Here is a 16,299-nt window from a genome sequence, read left to right on the forward strand (position 1 = left end):
TTGAGTAAATCTACTGTTAAAACCAGCGTTTAGTTGTATTTAAAGTTCAACAAAGCAAGCAACAAATATTTTATGTAGACTTGGGGGTAGCAGAGACATGGATATCCACGTCCAAATAATGGGACTCTAGACTATGATGGCTATTTAAATAAGAGGAAATTTTCTTTGCTTTGTGCACTTTACTGTATTTATTTTTTGTATAATCTGTTTATTAAAAATAAGTATATCTAAAATTGCACACATTTCCCTTCTCCTTCCTATTTATCATTGCCAATTTGACCCCACAATGTTTACATGTTGACATAATTTTACACACTGGAGTATTATGAAAATCTATGGGACTCCTTACACATGTAAATGTTTGTGGGGCTGGTGATTAAGGAAATACTTTTTTGTACATCATGTCCTGTGGAAAGCTCTCCTGAAGTAAAATGTGTAGATATCAACTGGCAGAATACTTTTATACATGAAACATACTGTAAATTTATTATACACTTTTTAACCATTGCTTTCTACTGTTTTGGAGAGATGGAACATGTTTCTCTAAAAATAAAAAGAAAATTTTTTTTCCTTCACTCTGGAGTTGAAGAGGTATGTTTAAAATAATCAAATTTTACAGTTAAGCTGTGTTTATGTCCTAGGTCATTGTCCTGGAAGCTAAAGACAGAATTGGTGGCCGAGTGTGGGATGATAAGACGTTCAAAGGAGTCACTGTTGGAAGAGGTGCACAAATCGTCAATGGATGTGTCAACAACCCAATGGCACTAATGTGTGAGCAAGTGGGTTCCCTGCAGTGGTCATGCATTATTATTAGTGAAAAAGTTGTCATTAAAAGCCAGGCTTGGGTGGGTGGATAAGGGTGGGAGTCCTTATTTATGACATGATTAAAACCCAGTTTTAAGTAACTTCATGTTGTTATCATATCTTTGGTAACAGCTGTGGACAGAGAAGGGCTGTAGAATGGTTTCAGGGACATTTTGTAAAGCAAAACAATACGACTCCAACTTCAGAACCAGAAGAAACCATGCTTTTGCCTTTCGTGGAGACGGTGATGTAACAGGTCCCTGGCAGGCTGATGACTCTAGTATAGGCAAGTCCTTGGAGTTGAAAAGGGCTTTACTGTGGGAGGCTATTGCTATGCTGTCTTATTACATAGTTCTATAGCAGGCTTGCCTATTTGGCCTCTATTTCTAGTTCAGCTCCATGTAAGTTACAATTAAAAAGTACAGCACTGCAAAATGCAATGCATTAGATTTTGGGGTAGGAAGCTGAATTTCTCCAAGTGGAACTTGAATAAGGAGTTTTCTCAGAGAGGCATGTAGTGTTAACTGTTTAGCACTCTATAGTGTCATGAAGAATAAAAATGTATTTTATTTTTTTTTAAATCATGTTTTAGTTATGAGGTGAGGAGCAATGACTTCTGAATACACATTGGGAGCCCATCCCTATGTGGTCATTGATGTCATCTTTCATTCAAAGTACAACTGTATCTTGAAGAGATCTGCAGTGGTGAGCAGCAGCCTAGAGATATGTGAGGATATGAGAAAAACATTGGAGTGTGCTCTAAGTAACAAGGCACTAGGAAGAAGTTAGTGCTACATTTTTGCTATTTTCTCCAGACTGACTCTGTAGAACATTAAAAAGTTTTTATTCTAACTTAGATTTTTGTGTGTTTCATATGAGTTGAACAAGCAGAGCAAGATACTAGGTTTAATTTAAAATCATTTCTTTCTTTGCTTGCTTGCTTAAGGAAATTGGCAATAACTGTCAATTTCTGAATTGCAGGGAACTGTATGGGCATCAGTCACCAGAAAGTTGTGCAAAATAACTGATATTAACGACAACTAGAAAATAAGGGTGAGGTGTAAATGAAGAACATGTTGGTTCATCACATTTGATTACCAGACCCAACATCTATGTACTAGCCCCTGGCTTGATAGGAAAGTTGGAGATGAGGTTTCAGGAAATCCCCAATATAGGAAAGGATGGAAGAGTGAAAAAAAACAGAATTTGTGGAGAATTGAGAGATAGAAGGGAAAGGGACTTTTGTACTCCAGTTTTTAAGAGGATGAAAATCTGAGTTAATTTGACATTATTTAAAGTCTTGGATATTTTTAAGTGATGTTGCTTAAATCTGAGGGATTCATCTAACTTAAACTGAAAAAATTCTAGCTTTTCCATGCTTAAAAAGCAATAAAATGTCTTTTTCTTAGCTTGGCATTAAAATGCACAAACTGGGGGAGAGATGTGACTTGATCCAGGAAGGTGGAAGGATAACAGATCCCACTATTGATAAACGCATGGACTTTCATTTCAATGCCATCCTGGACGTTGTCTCTGAGTGGAGAAAAGATAAAACCCAACATCACGATGTCCCTCTTGGTGGTAAGCGAGATATATGTGTAACAGTGAACATGTGGCTGTGTTCATAATCATTGGAATTAGAGTTTTATATCAACTTGCCTTTTACCTCGTATGTTTTTAGAAGCGTATGGTTGTATATTTGGCCTTAAATCCAACAGTGAAAACCTGGCTCTATTAATGACAAAGGGAGCTTGGTCGTCATATACACCTGGACCAAAATGTCATGTGTAGCTTTTCAGGAAGCCTAATTTGAAGGCTTTTATAATAATGTATTGCTTTTGATGTAGTATGTTGTTTTCATACTTGTTTTCAGTATAACTGGTGACAATAGCAGTTCAAAAGACTTGCTTCTAAATTGCTGAAGCATGCCACCGCTAGCCATAACTCTCTGTTCTTTTTGACTAATCTGTCTAAGAGCTTGACCAAAGCCTTCTGCTGGCAAAGATGGTCCCATCCATCACACTTAGAGCATGCCAGTATATTCCACAAGAAAATACAATCTTGCTCAGAAATGATTACCTCCCAAATTTTTTCAGCATAGGTATAAGATGACTAAGTTAGTAAATCCTTATGTTCTTCAGAGAACTTTGGATCTAATTTCTCAGCTCTTTCAGTTTTGTAAAAATTAAACAGGATTTATTTGCAAGGATTCTCTGTTATCTTGAGAAGAATGTTTTCTTTGAAATAACATCAACTGTATCTTGATGGTAGGTAAACAATGATTTTATCTCCTGTCTCAGTTGGCTATCCCAACTATGCTGTTGTCTTCTTTTTTTAGAAATCATTTTTACCATTTTTTTTTCTGAAGGTACATGTTTCTTTTCTGAAGAAAAGGATTTTACTAAGGAAACCTATGTTTAAACAAGAAAGTTGAGTTTTATCACCAGAGAAATCTTGTAGTTTTTCTATGAGAAGAAAAAGATCTTAGTGCTTAGATATTGGTAACAAGCTTGAAAATCTTGTGATCCACAGAACAGCATATTGTGATGTGACAGGAATCGTGATGAATCTCACTACATTCTTATTTTAAACATGTTCTTGTACAGAGAAAATACAAGAGATCTATAAAGCCTTTATTCAGGAGTCTGGTATCCAGTTCAGTGAGCTGGAAGAAAAAGTACTACAGTTCCATCTCAGTAATTTGGAGTATGCCTGTGGCACCAATCTCTCTCAGGTGAGTTTTATGACAGCTGTGTTTTGAAATAGTGGAGCTTCATAGAAAATAGGGTTGGAAGTGACCTTGAGAAGTCATATGATCCATTGCATGGCCCCAAGGGAGAATCGGTGATCTCTAAACTGCTCCTGTATCCCTGACCTTTTCTTCAGAAACATCCAGTGACATTGGATTCCAACACCTCCTTAGGCAACCTAGTGGGATTTCTTGACATGTTTCTACTGAGATCCTCTCTTAAGTTAAAAGTTGAGAGTAGCTGGTGCAGTGGAAAAGGGCATTCTGCAGAGATTCTGGGTGGTAGGATTCACAGGAGAATTGATCTTCCTCAGATGTTGTGTGTGACTTCTCTGCTTCTCAGTCCTATGTTTAAAAACTGAGGTATTTCTCTACCTTGCTAGGTATCTTGAGAATAAATGCATTTAACTTCTGAAGTGTTCCAACAGCATGACGGTGGGCCCCAGTTCACTACTCCTAGGTATTCTGTTGACTATGTGATACTTGGCTTTCCTCGTGACTTCACTTTTAAATTTGATTCCAAGCAGGTTCAGGAAATATCAAAGTCTGATGTTGTTTGCAGTGTGTTATTTACTCAGTCCTGTTGCTTGGGTTAAAGATGATTAGGGACAAATATTTTGCAGTAGTGGAATGATTGATATGTGCAGCTGCACAAATATGATCTGAACTGAGAAGCATATAAGACCATAACAAAAATCTGCGAGACAGTGCTATACCAGCTCAGTCAATGTGAAATATTTTGATCTCTCAAGCTTTCACACCTCATGAGTACCCAAAGTGTAATAAGAAAGATGTTAAAATCTATCTTACTTTACCTTTAAATTAAAAACTAAAAATGAGACAAATGCATCTGCAGTGATAGGAATTAGCATTTGAACAGCAGTCTGAGATCTTCCGATTTTTGACTGTCAAGATGCAATTGCTTAGTGCAAATACCACTGTTGTACCAACTATGAGTTTTGGGGTGGGCTGGGGAATGAAGGCCAATGAAATGTGTCTTGGAAGAACCTACAAAGTGCCAGAAAAATTTGATCGATTTTTGTATCTCCTCTTCCCCTTAATGTTGGGAAATAAAATATTTCAGTTTTTGTTTGATATCTTAAGGCTGTAAAATCTGATTTCTTTGCTACAGATAGAAAATGGAAATAAATACACTGCAAAACCACCTGATTTTTTTTCTCCTACTTTCCTTGTTTTCTGTACCAAGCAGAACTATAAATTATCTGCTGGTGACCAACCTATATTATGACATTGCTTAATCTAGCAATTTACATGGCAGATAGTGCCTTAGGTAAATGACCTGTTTATTTTTGTTGGCGTTGCCACATATTCTGGTGACATAATTTTTTTCCAGTTGTGAGGGCAGATGGGGTGGCTTTTTTTTAAATAGTGGGACTTTTGCAAAGTGCCCACATTGCCTTGGCAGTAGAGACAGCTCGTTATGTTCTGTACACAGGTATCTGCACGTTCATGGGACCATAATGAATTTTTTGCTCAGTTCGCTGGAGATCACACTCTTCTAACTGTGGGATATTCTACTGTGATTGATACGTTGGCGGAAGGGCTGGACATCCGGCTGAATTTTCCAGTAAGTCTGGAAAATGTTGATGCAGTGCCTGGCTTGGTTTGCCTTGAAGCATCAAATCATATCTTCTTCTATTATTTATTTATTTATTTATTTTAAACCTGGCAAATCGGGTCCTGTGAGTATTCCAACTTGTCTTTAGGAAAAGAGAAGGCAATTTCAGTATTTTTGGTTTTAAATCTCTGATCAAAAATTAAAGAATTGTCATTGCCGTTATCAGAGTGATACTATTTATATTAAATCTGATACTGAAAACACAGCTGTATTTCTGCATCCTAGGAATACAGTCTAAAGTTGGATTAGTATTTGTATTTGATGAACACTGTTCACAAGTGTATGCTAATAAAAAACCTATTTCTGTAACTAACTTAAATTTTAAAGAATACCATTATTTTCCTTCTTTTGTGTTGGCAGTTTGTTATCTCTAGTAATGAATACTATACTATTCCTAGAAATCCTGTTTGAGGACTTTGAGAACCAGCACATTATAATATGATGAGCTGATATGTTAAAGTCATGATTTTTTTTTTTTAAATCAGCTTCCATAAAGGCTTGTTTTCTTTTTTCTTTCTTTTAATATTTCTCTGGAAACTTCTATCCTTCAATATCTAGTTTGCAGACTGGTGCTCAATTAGCTATTCTTGTCTGAATTTGTATTTTACATACTGATTTTGTTTTATAATCTTTTTGCATTTATCTTTCAATAGGTACACAGTATAGACTATTCTGGTGAAGAAGTACAGGTTACTACTGCAGAAGGAACAGTGTGGACAGCCCAAAAGGTACCCATGATGCTTCAAGTATATGGATTTTTTAGGGAACACAAGAACAATATTGATCATAGTACAGGTCCTTTATTTTTCCCCTCTCAGGAGACTCTTTAGTCCAATTTCTTCCCCCCAAAAGTGAAAAATCATATATTCTAATGGCTCATATTTGGATGACCAGTGGATATCAGTGACTGTTTTTCACTGAACATGTTTGAGTTTTGAGTACTTGTTGACTTAAAGAACAAAGTAGCTTCTCCAGGCGTCCAAAAAGGGGAGGGGAGCAGCAAATGGATTTTTTTTTAATCTGGTCTCTGAAGTGACAGTTACAGGTTTTGGTTACATTCCCTACTCGGCTTTGCCTTGTATGACATGTGAATCTGTGCTGTTAAATTGTTCTCTTTGGGATGTTGGACTTGACACCTCATATTTCTCAGTCTCCTTTATTTCCTGATTTCCCCACTGCTTCGTGCTGCTTAAGTTAGCTTTTAGTCCATTTTTTAAATGATGTGTAAGCTTGATCAAGATTGGGTTGACATCAGCAGTGTCATTGAACAGATATTAGAGGGAGGGTGTTTGAGGAGAAGAAAAACAAAAAAAGATCATCTCTCCCTTCAAAGACAGGTTTGTTAATTTGATAGTCATTGCTATAATTTACAGGAGATATTAAAATTAGTAGCATGTTTAGCTACTCTGATGGAAGCAATTCAACAGACTGCAGCTTAGAAACCAGTGACCTGAGACCCTTGTTCTCACTTGAATGTAATGTATGTGCTTTCCATTAATGTGCAGTAAAATCAGACACTAATCCTGAGTTGCCTGGTGAGTGTTGGGCTGCATCCTACAAGAATAATCCAAGATAGTTAGGAGGATGCTATTAGGCTTAATTGTTGTGTTCAGCTTTTGCTACTGTTGTGATTGTAATTATTTTTCCTCAGGTATTAGTCACTGTACCACTGGCCCTTCTTCAGAAAAATGCCATTCAATTTAATCCTCCACTGTCAGAAAAAAAAATTAAAGCCATTAATAGCTTGGGAGCGGGAGTCATTGAGAAGGTATGTAATTTAAAATTACGTTTCAGTTTCTGTGAAAAGAAACATTAGCTATTTTGGCCCTGTTGCTTTTGCTGCATATTTCTCACAGTTTACGTATTTGTTTTTACATGTATTCTCTAGCCAAAATCTTCTGTGATGTGCCTGGTATGTGCATTTGGGGGGGGCAGAGAAGTAAGGAGTATGGGAGGAGACGACATGGTCGGATGCTACCTTTTCCTGTTATTATTAAAAAGCCCAAAAGAACAAAATGATATCTGGGGTAACATGTTTTTCTTTTGCTTAAATTCCCAACTTAAATATTGCTTTTAAAGGAAATTGTTTGCAGAATATCACTTCACGACTTGAGCTTTTTGTACCTAATTTTGAACAATCCCTTATAATGGTCTTAGATTTTCCAAAATTCTCAGAATACATTTTTTCAAGCTCCTTTAGACCTCATAAATTAACTATTTCACAAGAATACTGAAAGCTGTGAGTTTGACCAGTCAAATGTGTTTTCCCAGTGCAAAAAGATAGTGTTTCCTGAGAAGACCCCTAGTAAGCTGTGTAGTTGGAATAAAAACAGCAAGAGAAGTAATGCCAGAAACAGTACTATACCATGGTGGAAGTTTAAGGGCAAGATTCAGTGATTTTTTCCCCCTGCCCTGCCCTCATGTGGGGGATTTCTGAGTTCTACATTGGGTTTTTAAAAGTTCTCTGCTGAATTTCCCAAATGTTTTTCACAGCTAATTACTTTTGAATTTGGTTCTGTCTGTGCCTTCAATTTGTGAGACTTCAGCAGTTTCATTTCCCTCCCTGTTCCCCTGGTGAACAGGCCCAAATATTCTCTGTTGAGACCCTGTTATAGAACTGGGTGTCTGTAATTGAGGGGAAAAGGGAAGCAGAACTGGAAGAAGAACAGGTACCATAATGCAGTTGTGAGTTTTGAGGTATGAAAATGTTTGATCCTCTCCCCCTCCCTCCCTCCCTTCCTCCCTCTCTCTCTTTCCAGATTGCCTTGCAATTTCCTTACAGATTTTGGGACAGCAAAATTCAAGGAGCTGATTTTTTTGGTCATGTTCCACCCAATTCCAGCCAGCGTGGGCTCTTCAGTGTTTTCTATGACATGGATCCAGAGGTATTACATGCTATGTGTATTTTTTTGTTGGCTTTTCAGAAATTCAGTTTGAAGTCTAGGTGAAATAATTACTGAACAATGAAAGATTTTTTTGCTACTGTTAAAGAGAAGTGGAAGCAGTAGTATTCATCAAGAAAAAGCTGATTGATACCTCTTTGTAATAAATGGGAATGTTTTTCCAGGTTTGGACACAAAATAATATGGAAGTAAGTTAATGCTCCCCCCCCTTTTTTTTTTTGAGGTCTCACAGCTATTCTGAAAACAAGTCTGTAATACCTTATTACAGATGTACTAATACAAGAAAAAGACTACCAGTCTCTACCAGTCACTTCCAGTTCAAGCCTTTTGCTCCCTTATTTAAACCAGTTAAAATTTTTGTAAAAATGAACATGCTGGCTTATTAATGGTTAATGTTTGGTATTCTCTTGCCCTGGCCTGAATGACTGTGTGAGATGCAAAGTGGCAGAAGAAAAGACAGAGACTAGGTTTTGAATGAAACTGAGGTCTGTGAAGTCACTTCCAAATTCATGGATTTCAAAGCTAATTCAAACCAATGTATTGATAGCATGCTTCTCCTTCCCCTTCTGTGTCTACCAGACACATTAAACATTTAAATCTTACCTTTTCATGCTTTTACAACTACTGCAGCTTATTACTTGACAGCAATTAAAAGGCCTGTTTGTAACTTTATGGCTTATCCCAAAAAGAAACCATCCTGTGAAGACTGTGTTCTGTTATTGCAGTATCTGCACCTGCTTATGACTTCCCTTAAAGAAGCTTACTCTTCAATAGTGGTGAGCTCATTCTACATGAAGTTCAGTATGCTGGTGCTTTCTGAACACACCACATATAATTCTTAATTTGCTGATAATTAATTAAGTTTAGTAACAGAAGTGGATTTGCCGTATAAATAAGAGAGGGAGAATTCTTTAAAGGAGATGAGAACCTCTATGCTATTTTGTAGTCACTGCTTCATCTTTGAAACTTCAAAGTGGTAGCACAGACTTCATCTCTTGGTCCAAAATCTGCTGCTAAGAACTTAGCATTGGCCTAATCCAAAACATATCTAACTAGTTGTTAAATGGCTTCTCTTTGTTACCATCTTTTGAAATTGGAGAGGAATTGGAGTTTGGCACAGAACTGGAGCTTAAGAGGTCTGTCACAATGAATAAGGCTCTAAATGCCAAGTCTTTTGGTATAGCCTTTAAACAGGTAAATATGAATTTTTCAGATAATTCAGCAAGTTGTAAAAGGACTGACTTTCACGTGATATAGATCTGTCTTGAACTAGATATCAGAGGACATTTGTAATTTGAGCATGAAAACTGTAGAATATGAGCTTTCTGTTCTAAGGTATCATAACTGATTTCCTCCAGAGAACAAGTTACTTCTCGGCTGAAAAATCTTTTGGGCAAATAGTAATCAAAAGTGACTTTTCAAGAAATTCTTAAAAAAATAATTTTTTTTTGAAGTGATCTGATATGCTAATGTCTTGTTTCTAGGGCAAACAAAGCATTTTAATGTCAGTGGTCACTGGAGATGCTGTGACAACCATTAAGAATTTAGATGATAAACAAGTACTGCAACAGTGTATGACTGTACTTCGAGAGCTGTTTAAGGAGCAGGTAAGAGAAAACTGTTCTGTTAAAAGAGAAGAATTAACTTGTCAACAGACTTCAGTGGAGACCTATGATAAGTTGTATGAGCTTCCTATTATATAGCTTCAGGATGTATAGGAAAATCCTTGAAATATTAGACTCTTTTTTTTCTGAGCATGTTTGAGGGAATATGCTTCCTTTGAGATACAATAAAAGCACCATGTCTGGTTTCTTGTTGTGTGGAAAAATATGAATTGAGAGCTATCCTAGGTCCGAGCTGAAGGAAAAGGGTATTGAATGGAAAAGCAGAAATAGATTTTTCTTTAAAGCACTTTTAGAAAGGGCAATTAATTTAAATCAGAACTTTAGGCAGGTAATACAAATATACTTCTTACTTAGCTGTGACTTTTTTTTTTTTATCATCTCGGCTTCTAATCTATTATGTAGGCTTTAAGCTAGATGAATTTGATTTTTTCCTCCAATTTAAAAAGCAACTAACCCCCCCCCCCCCCCCAAAACAAAACCAAAACTCACTCCTGTATTGGGAAGCAGCCTTGCTTGAGCTGCCTTGGGGTGGAGGTATGGGCAAGATGATCTGTCAAGGGCTTAATATCCTTGACTATAAAATAATATTGGGAAAAAAATCCATTCACTCCCCCTCTCCCAACTCCCTGCCCCCCAGCTCACTATCAGGATAACAATTAATATGAAAATTAGTTAAATCTGGGGCAAGCAAAGACTATCACTTAGCAATGTTATTTGCACTCCACTTTATGGACTGGAACACCTTACAGTTAGAATTACTTATAGCAGTGAGGTCCCAAGGAATACTTGGTCTTAATGCTCATAGCTGATCTCTCAGGTTTTAATGATAGTTAGGATGTTAAGGGTGATGATCTCAGGAAAAAATTTGGTATCTGAAAGTATGAATTTTCCTAGAGAACATACTTCAGTTAATAGCTCTACAGCTACCAAAATCATGTACAAGGTAAGTCCACATACCTGCTATTTAGATCTCCTGAGAATGTACAGGGAGGCAAACAGATCTTTGGTTTTAGTGGTTTCAGTCATCTGTCCACACTGCAGCAGGGTTTTCAAAGACAAGGTAGCTTTCAAGAGTATTCCAGAACTTCTTTCCAGGATGTCCATGTACCTTGCCATATGTAGCTGTTTGGCTAGCTGTTGTTTTGCTTGCTTGAGCATTAGTCTCTTAGGTGCTACCTGAATGGAAAAACCTGTTCATTTGTTGATACCAGATGTTGTATAAGAGACAATTGGGGTACTGCTATTTATATGTCACAAGCCCTTCAAGAGTAAGATACAGCTGTAGTTGACTAAGCCTTCATACAGTTGTTATCCAGGCTCTTTCTGGTAGAATTGGGTGGGTTTATATGCTGAAACATGACAAAGTAAAAAAATATTACTGTCATGGCTTAGAGTTATAGACATTGACTTTCTCTGTATTCTCCCTAAGACTAATTTTCAAACCAGCCGATCTTAGACAAGTAATACTACTTCTCCATCAGAATATAATCATCTGCAAAATGTAGATCACATTTTGAGATTTAACAAGCTAGAATTTGCAAGGCATCAGGACACAAACATGTACACACAGAGACATGTTTAATAATGTTGATCCTGGTATTTTCTTTGGGAAACTGATTCCTCTTATCTATTTGGAAGAATATGCAAGTATTTTGAGGAGAGTTTTTCTCATGTGTAGTTCTAGGAATATCACAACATCCAGATTTGTTGCATTCAGAACAGTGTAACTCCTGTTTCAGACATCAGGCAAGTCTAGCAAGCAAAATTATTTTGGTGGTTAGTGGCATAATAAGTAAAATTGGATTAAATTCCAAAATTAAATTCCAATCTGTATTGTAATAGTACTGCATACGATCAAAAGATTACAAGAAGTTGCTTACAACAGAATACTATGCAAATATAACCTGTTCTTTGTACTGCATAACTTTTATTTTGATTATGCAGGAGGTTCCTGACCCAGTGAAGTTTTTTGTTACTCGATGGAGCAAAGACCCTTGGCTCCAAATGGCATATAGTTTTGTAAAAACAGGAGGCAGCGGTGAGGCTTATGACATTATAGCTGAAGACATACAAGGCAAAATTTTTTTTGCTGGTGAGGTAAGTACCTTAGTTATTGTTTATTAAGGTTATTAGGAAATTATGTCTTATGAAAAATTCTCTTTTTGTAACCAACACTATTAGTATAGAGGTAACATATAAGTATTATTACACAAATATGCTAATATTCTCGATTTTGACATAGACAACTTTAGACATATTAGTGTTGGGCATGGAAAGTCTACCAAATATGTCAGGTCACGAGTGGCTTATATAACCACTCGGTGCAGCATATGACAAGACCACACAATCCACTTATATTTTTGGTCAAATTCGTTTCTTGCTACTTCATTTGTGGATAATGCAGCTATAACAAATGCATTCTGCTGATGGGACCTGTGCATCCTATACTGAAATACTACTTACATGCCTCACTAAAGTGCAGATAGCAAAACAGTCTACTCATTTTGCTAGTTGACTTGCTTGCAAATTTTGAAGCTGCCAAAAATAAAAAATCTTTTCTCTTAAATTCTACAATATTTGCTTAAGCTTCTTTCTAGTAAGGAACTTTCCATAGCTTTTAACAACATTTAGTTGTTGATATGTGCTTTAGGAAAATATAAATGAACATATAAACAAACTATCTGTTCTGTTTCAGAAACAATTCAAAACTTTTTTTTTTTAAAATACAGGCCACAAATAGACATTTTCCTCAGACCGTTACAGGAGCTTACTTGAGTGGGGTTCGAGAAGCAAGCAAAATAGCAGCATTTTAAGTATTGAAATTTTGTGTTTATGGATATATTTTTAATTGTTTTCTGTGGGCAAAACTATCTTCAAGTTTCCTATTTGCTCCTTTTTCCTAAGTGGTACTTAAACAGTATATGGTACCTGAAGATAAAATCTTCATCTTCCTTTTCCTGTTTGTTTTATTTTGCTTGTTTTTCCCTTTTAAGCTCTGATGATCCATATTGCTGTGGGTTTTTGTTGTTGTTGCTGCTGCCACGTCTTCTCCACCCCTCTCCCCCCCACCCCCCAAGGTATTACTAGTGAGAGCGACATTGGAGTCCCTGGCAAATTTACTGTATGCAGCTTTACTAATGGAACTTTTGTTGAGAGTCCTCTTCTGTATGGCTTAAGTCATACTATTATAGACCTTCATTTCAGAAGGTCAGATTAAAACAATATTAATTTAATGTACAGCATTAAAAACATGCTGGCAGTTAGTAACAATGATGGGGCTTTTCCACTAACTGTGCTTCTCAGGTTGATTATGTTCATAGGAGGCCAAACTTGTTCCCAAAAGCCTGAATAACCTAGCCAGATTCTAGAATTACTGTAAGAAGGAACACAACTATCATTCTTTCTACTTGCAATCAGTAACCTCTTCTATAATATTTCTTATGCTTATCCTCCACAAGATGGGCTTTGGAATATCAAGTTTGTTCCTTTAAATCAGACTGCTGGAACAGTTTACAGTGCAATCATAGAAGGGTTATTGGAGCTATTAAAAACTTGAAAGGAAAATTTGAACTTTTACATTATTGTAAAAACTTTGCTGAAATACTCTCTGCTACTTATTCACAGACTTCCTTGTTACAATAATAGGGTAAGTTTAGATTTGCGTAAGTGCTTCTGATCATGTAGGACAGCTTAGAAATATTGTTTCTATGACTTCCAAATTAGTTTGGGCTGAGTAGATGAACTATCTACTGATACAATGATGAGGGCACAGTGGGGGATGAAGAACTAAGTTCTTAAAGGCTCATTCAGCTTTCATATTTAAAAAATAGGTGAAGATGAATGAGGAAAAATATTAACACTTTTATGAAGGGCTGAAACAAGGTAGTTTGCACTTTTTAAAAAACTTCAAAGTATTATTAAAAATGACTTGAGGGAGTAATTCAGTAAGGGCTAAGCATCTCTGAAAACTTTTCCACGGGACAGGGGAAGTACGTATCTTTCAATAGAAATAAGACAAGCACAACCACAATATCGGTTGTAATACTGTTCCATTAAAGAAGGTTATTAACAGAAAAAAATTAAAACCACCTTTTACTTCTGTTCCCCCACACCTTCTCTATAACTTTACTGCATAGCCCTCATGTTTCCTGGAAGGATAGTAAGCACTTACTCTTTCTCCCCTCATTCTTGTGCATCGGCTCTTTCCTTTTTTAAATCTGTTCATGTAACAATGACATAGCAAGCTGCTTTGAATTACAGTGCTTATTTCTGTGAAGCTGTATCTTTTGGGGGAAAAAACAAGCAATCTTAAGAAATCCTACTGAATAAAAGCATTTCTTCTACTTTTTTTTTAAATACCTAATAATTTGTTTTTTAGAGTAGCTATGATATTTGTTAAATATTTTTATTTAATCTCTAATTTACAAGGTGAAGATGTTTATATAACTAGATGTTTTTCAGATATATATTCTGTTCTGCTTCTTAAAGCTGAATTATATGGGTTAATTGGAAAAGTGTAACTGTTCATAATTTTTCTCTACATAAATGTTAATATGTACAGTTTTAAGACATTTTCAAGTGTTAAAGTGTAATTTAAAGTTATAAGAAGCAAGACAGAATCCTCCAATGATAAAAGATAATCAAACTCCAGATTTTGCTTTTATTAATCATTTGCACTTTGTTAATTTCACATATTACAGGAGAATTTGTAACATAACTGGGAAAGATTACGGGAGCTACACATGTTTGAGTTCCCTGTTTTTTTCCAAGTTTACCATAGATAACAAAAATAACAGGAGTGCAGCTTGTGAAGGTGGTAGAAAGCTTATTTTTACAAGCCCAAAATGTTAATTATATTTAATGGCTGCTTCAGTTGACGCTGGTCAGAACTTTAGTCAACTTCATAACGTATGGACACATTAAATTTTAAGTAAGATCTGTCTGGAAAGTCAAGCTCAGCTTCCATTTCAGCAATCCATCAACATTTGTATGCACATGCTTAATTTTAGGCATATGCTTCCATGCTGTTAATTTATACTTTGGGATTTATATCTGTCTATGACTTACCAGGTAGATAAATGCTATACTCTAAAGAATAGAGATGGACACGAACAAATATTCTGTCATATTTGGCTTTAGCTGCTGCATACTTCTTATAGCACTAAAAAAGGATAATAAATGATAAATTTACCAATGGTCTAGTCTATTAAATATTTTGTATATTATTTTGGTGCTAAGGCACTTAAACTGTATTGTGCTGCACTTAAGTTTGGGGAGTAAATAAAACAAGTATGTTCCATTTTAATTTACATTCATTTAAAATGTATGAGAACATCAGGCTGGTTCTGAGACTTCATTCTTAATTAATGTTCCCAAATTTTTTAAATACCTATGTCAAATTTTATTTCAAGCATGTATGTGTTATTACTTTTGTGTATAATTTATTCCCTGAAAATAAAGAACTGGGGAATGTTTTATTTGAGTAGATTTGTTTACATGTTGTCAAAAATATTTGAATGCAGAGCATGATCTGTTACACTTCAACTCTTCTGTGTGACTGTTTGTCATGGATGAGTGGAGTAACCCACTTCACTCGTAAGACAGAAGCAGCACTATGTTTACTGCGGTAAGAGAGCAACTTAACAAAGTTCAATCGTAAATAAGAATGATTTAACGAGGTTCGACTGGCAAGGTTCACTCAGTTATTTACTGCATGGAGGGAAGGGTCAGATGAAATTGTCAAGGAGACTCTCCCCCATTGAGGCAGGAAGTTCAGAATGGACCCCCTTGCTTTCCAGACTCCTCCTCAGAGGAGTCTGGGGGCAGCCAGATCCAATCTTAGTCCCAGACATGTTGACGGTTTACATCTAAAGGATTATGTGCACAGTCAATCAGAGATGCAACCTAGCAAAGCTTGCAAAGTTTCAGCGTGCTATTAGTCACTTAACCGAGGATCTGTCACGGGTAAGGGATCTCTCAACCTCGAGGAGTAACCTTGAGAGGCATCCCTGCTCAAGAGGAGGTTCTGCCACGCAGCCCGCTGCCATGCAGGAGAGCTCAAGGGGCTCTGGGCTGCCTCTTATTTATGGGGTAAGATAGTTGACTTGTAGTCATATTTGCATACCAGCCATGTTTGGGTGGGCGCATGCTTAATTAGCCCCCGGCTACATGCTGTTTATGGAGAGGTCAAGTCAGGTGGGGGGGCAGGGGGGAAGGAGCACACTGTCACACTGCTATGGCAGCAGAATAAAACTGGAAGTATCCATGGGATGCTCATGGTAGTATTATTATTATTACTATTGAAATTTAACTAGTGGCTAAGCCTACACCTTTGTTAAATCTGATACTGCCCCAAGATGTCATGTTAACAAATACCTATATTAAGGTACTTCCTTAATAGTGCTGTTCTAGAACTGTCTCTGAGCTGTTGGTATTAACTTTGCTATTACTTGGCCAATACCATAATACAGAGTCAGTCTCTTCTGTCTCAAATGCTTACAAAGCATTTATAAGATCATATCAGATTGTTTTCCTTACCAATTGAAAATTTAAGGTAAAATGAAAACTCCCTAGAGGCAC

General features: G+C 36.4%; 1 protein-coding gene across 2 annotated transcripts in view; it reads left to right on the forward strand.

The window, feature by feature from the left end:
* Positions 1-15,407, forward strand: part of KDM1B (lysine demethylase 1B) — a 28,837-nt gene extending 13,430 nt beyond the window's left edge. Inside the window, exons 12-21 of one of the 2 annotated variants that reach the window (XM_067290898.1) lie at positions 642-779; positions 2,214-2,385; positions 3,411-3,538; positions 5,010-5,141; positions 5,846-5,920; positions 6,844-6,960; positions 7,952-8,077; positions 9,580-9,702; positions 11,665-11,817; positions 12,450-15,407. In XM_067290898.1, the coding sequence (XP_067146999.1) occupies positions 642-779; positions 2,214-2,385; positions 3,411-3,538; positions 5,010-5,141; positions 5,846-5,920; positions 6,844-6,960; positions 7,952-8,077; positions 9,580-9,702; positions 11,665-11,817; positions 12,450-12,533 (1,248 nt within the window). In that variant the 3' untranslated portion in view covers positions 12,534-15,407. The remainder of the gene's footprint in view (positions 1-641; positions 780-2,213; positions 2,386-3,410; positions 3,539-5,009; positions 5,142-5,845; positions 5,921-6,843; positions 6,961-7,951; positions 8,078-9,579; positions 9,703-11,664; positions 11,818-12,449) is intronic. The other variant, XM_067290899.1, reaches the window with a different exon arrangement.
* Positions 15,408-16,299: the final 892 nt, after the last annotated feature.

Source organism: Apteryx mantelli, chromosome 2 (genome assembly GCF_036417845.1).
Source record: "Apteryx mantelli isolate bAptMan1 chromosome 2, bAptMan1.hap1, whole genome shotgun sequence".
In the NCBI taxonomy this organism is placed as follows: domain Eukaryota; kingdom Metazoa; phylum Chordata; class Aves; order Apterygiformes; family Apterygidae; genus Apteryx; species Apteryx mantelli.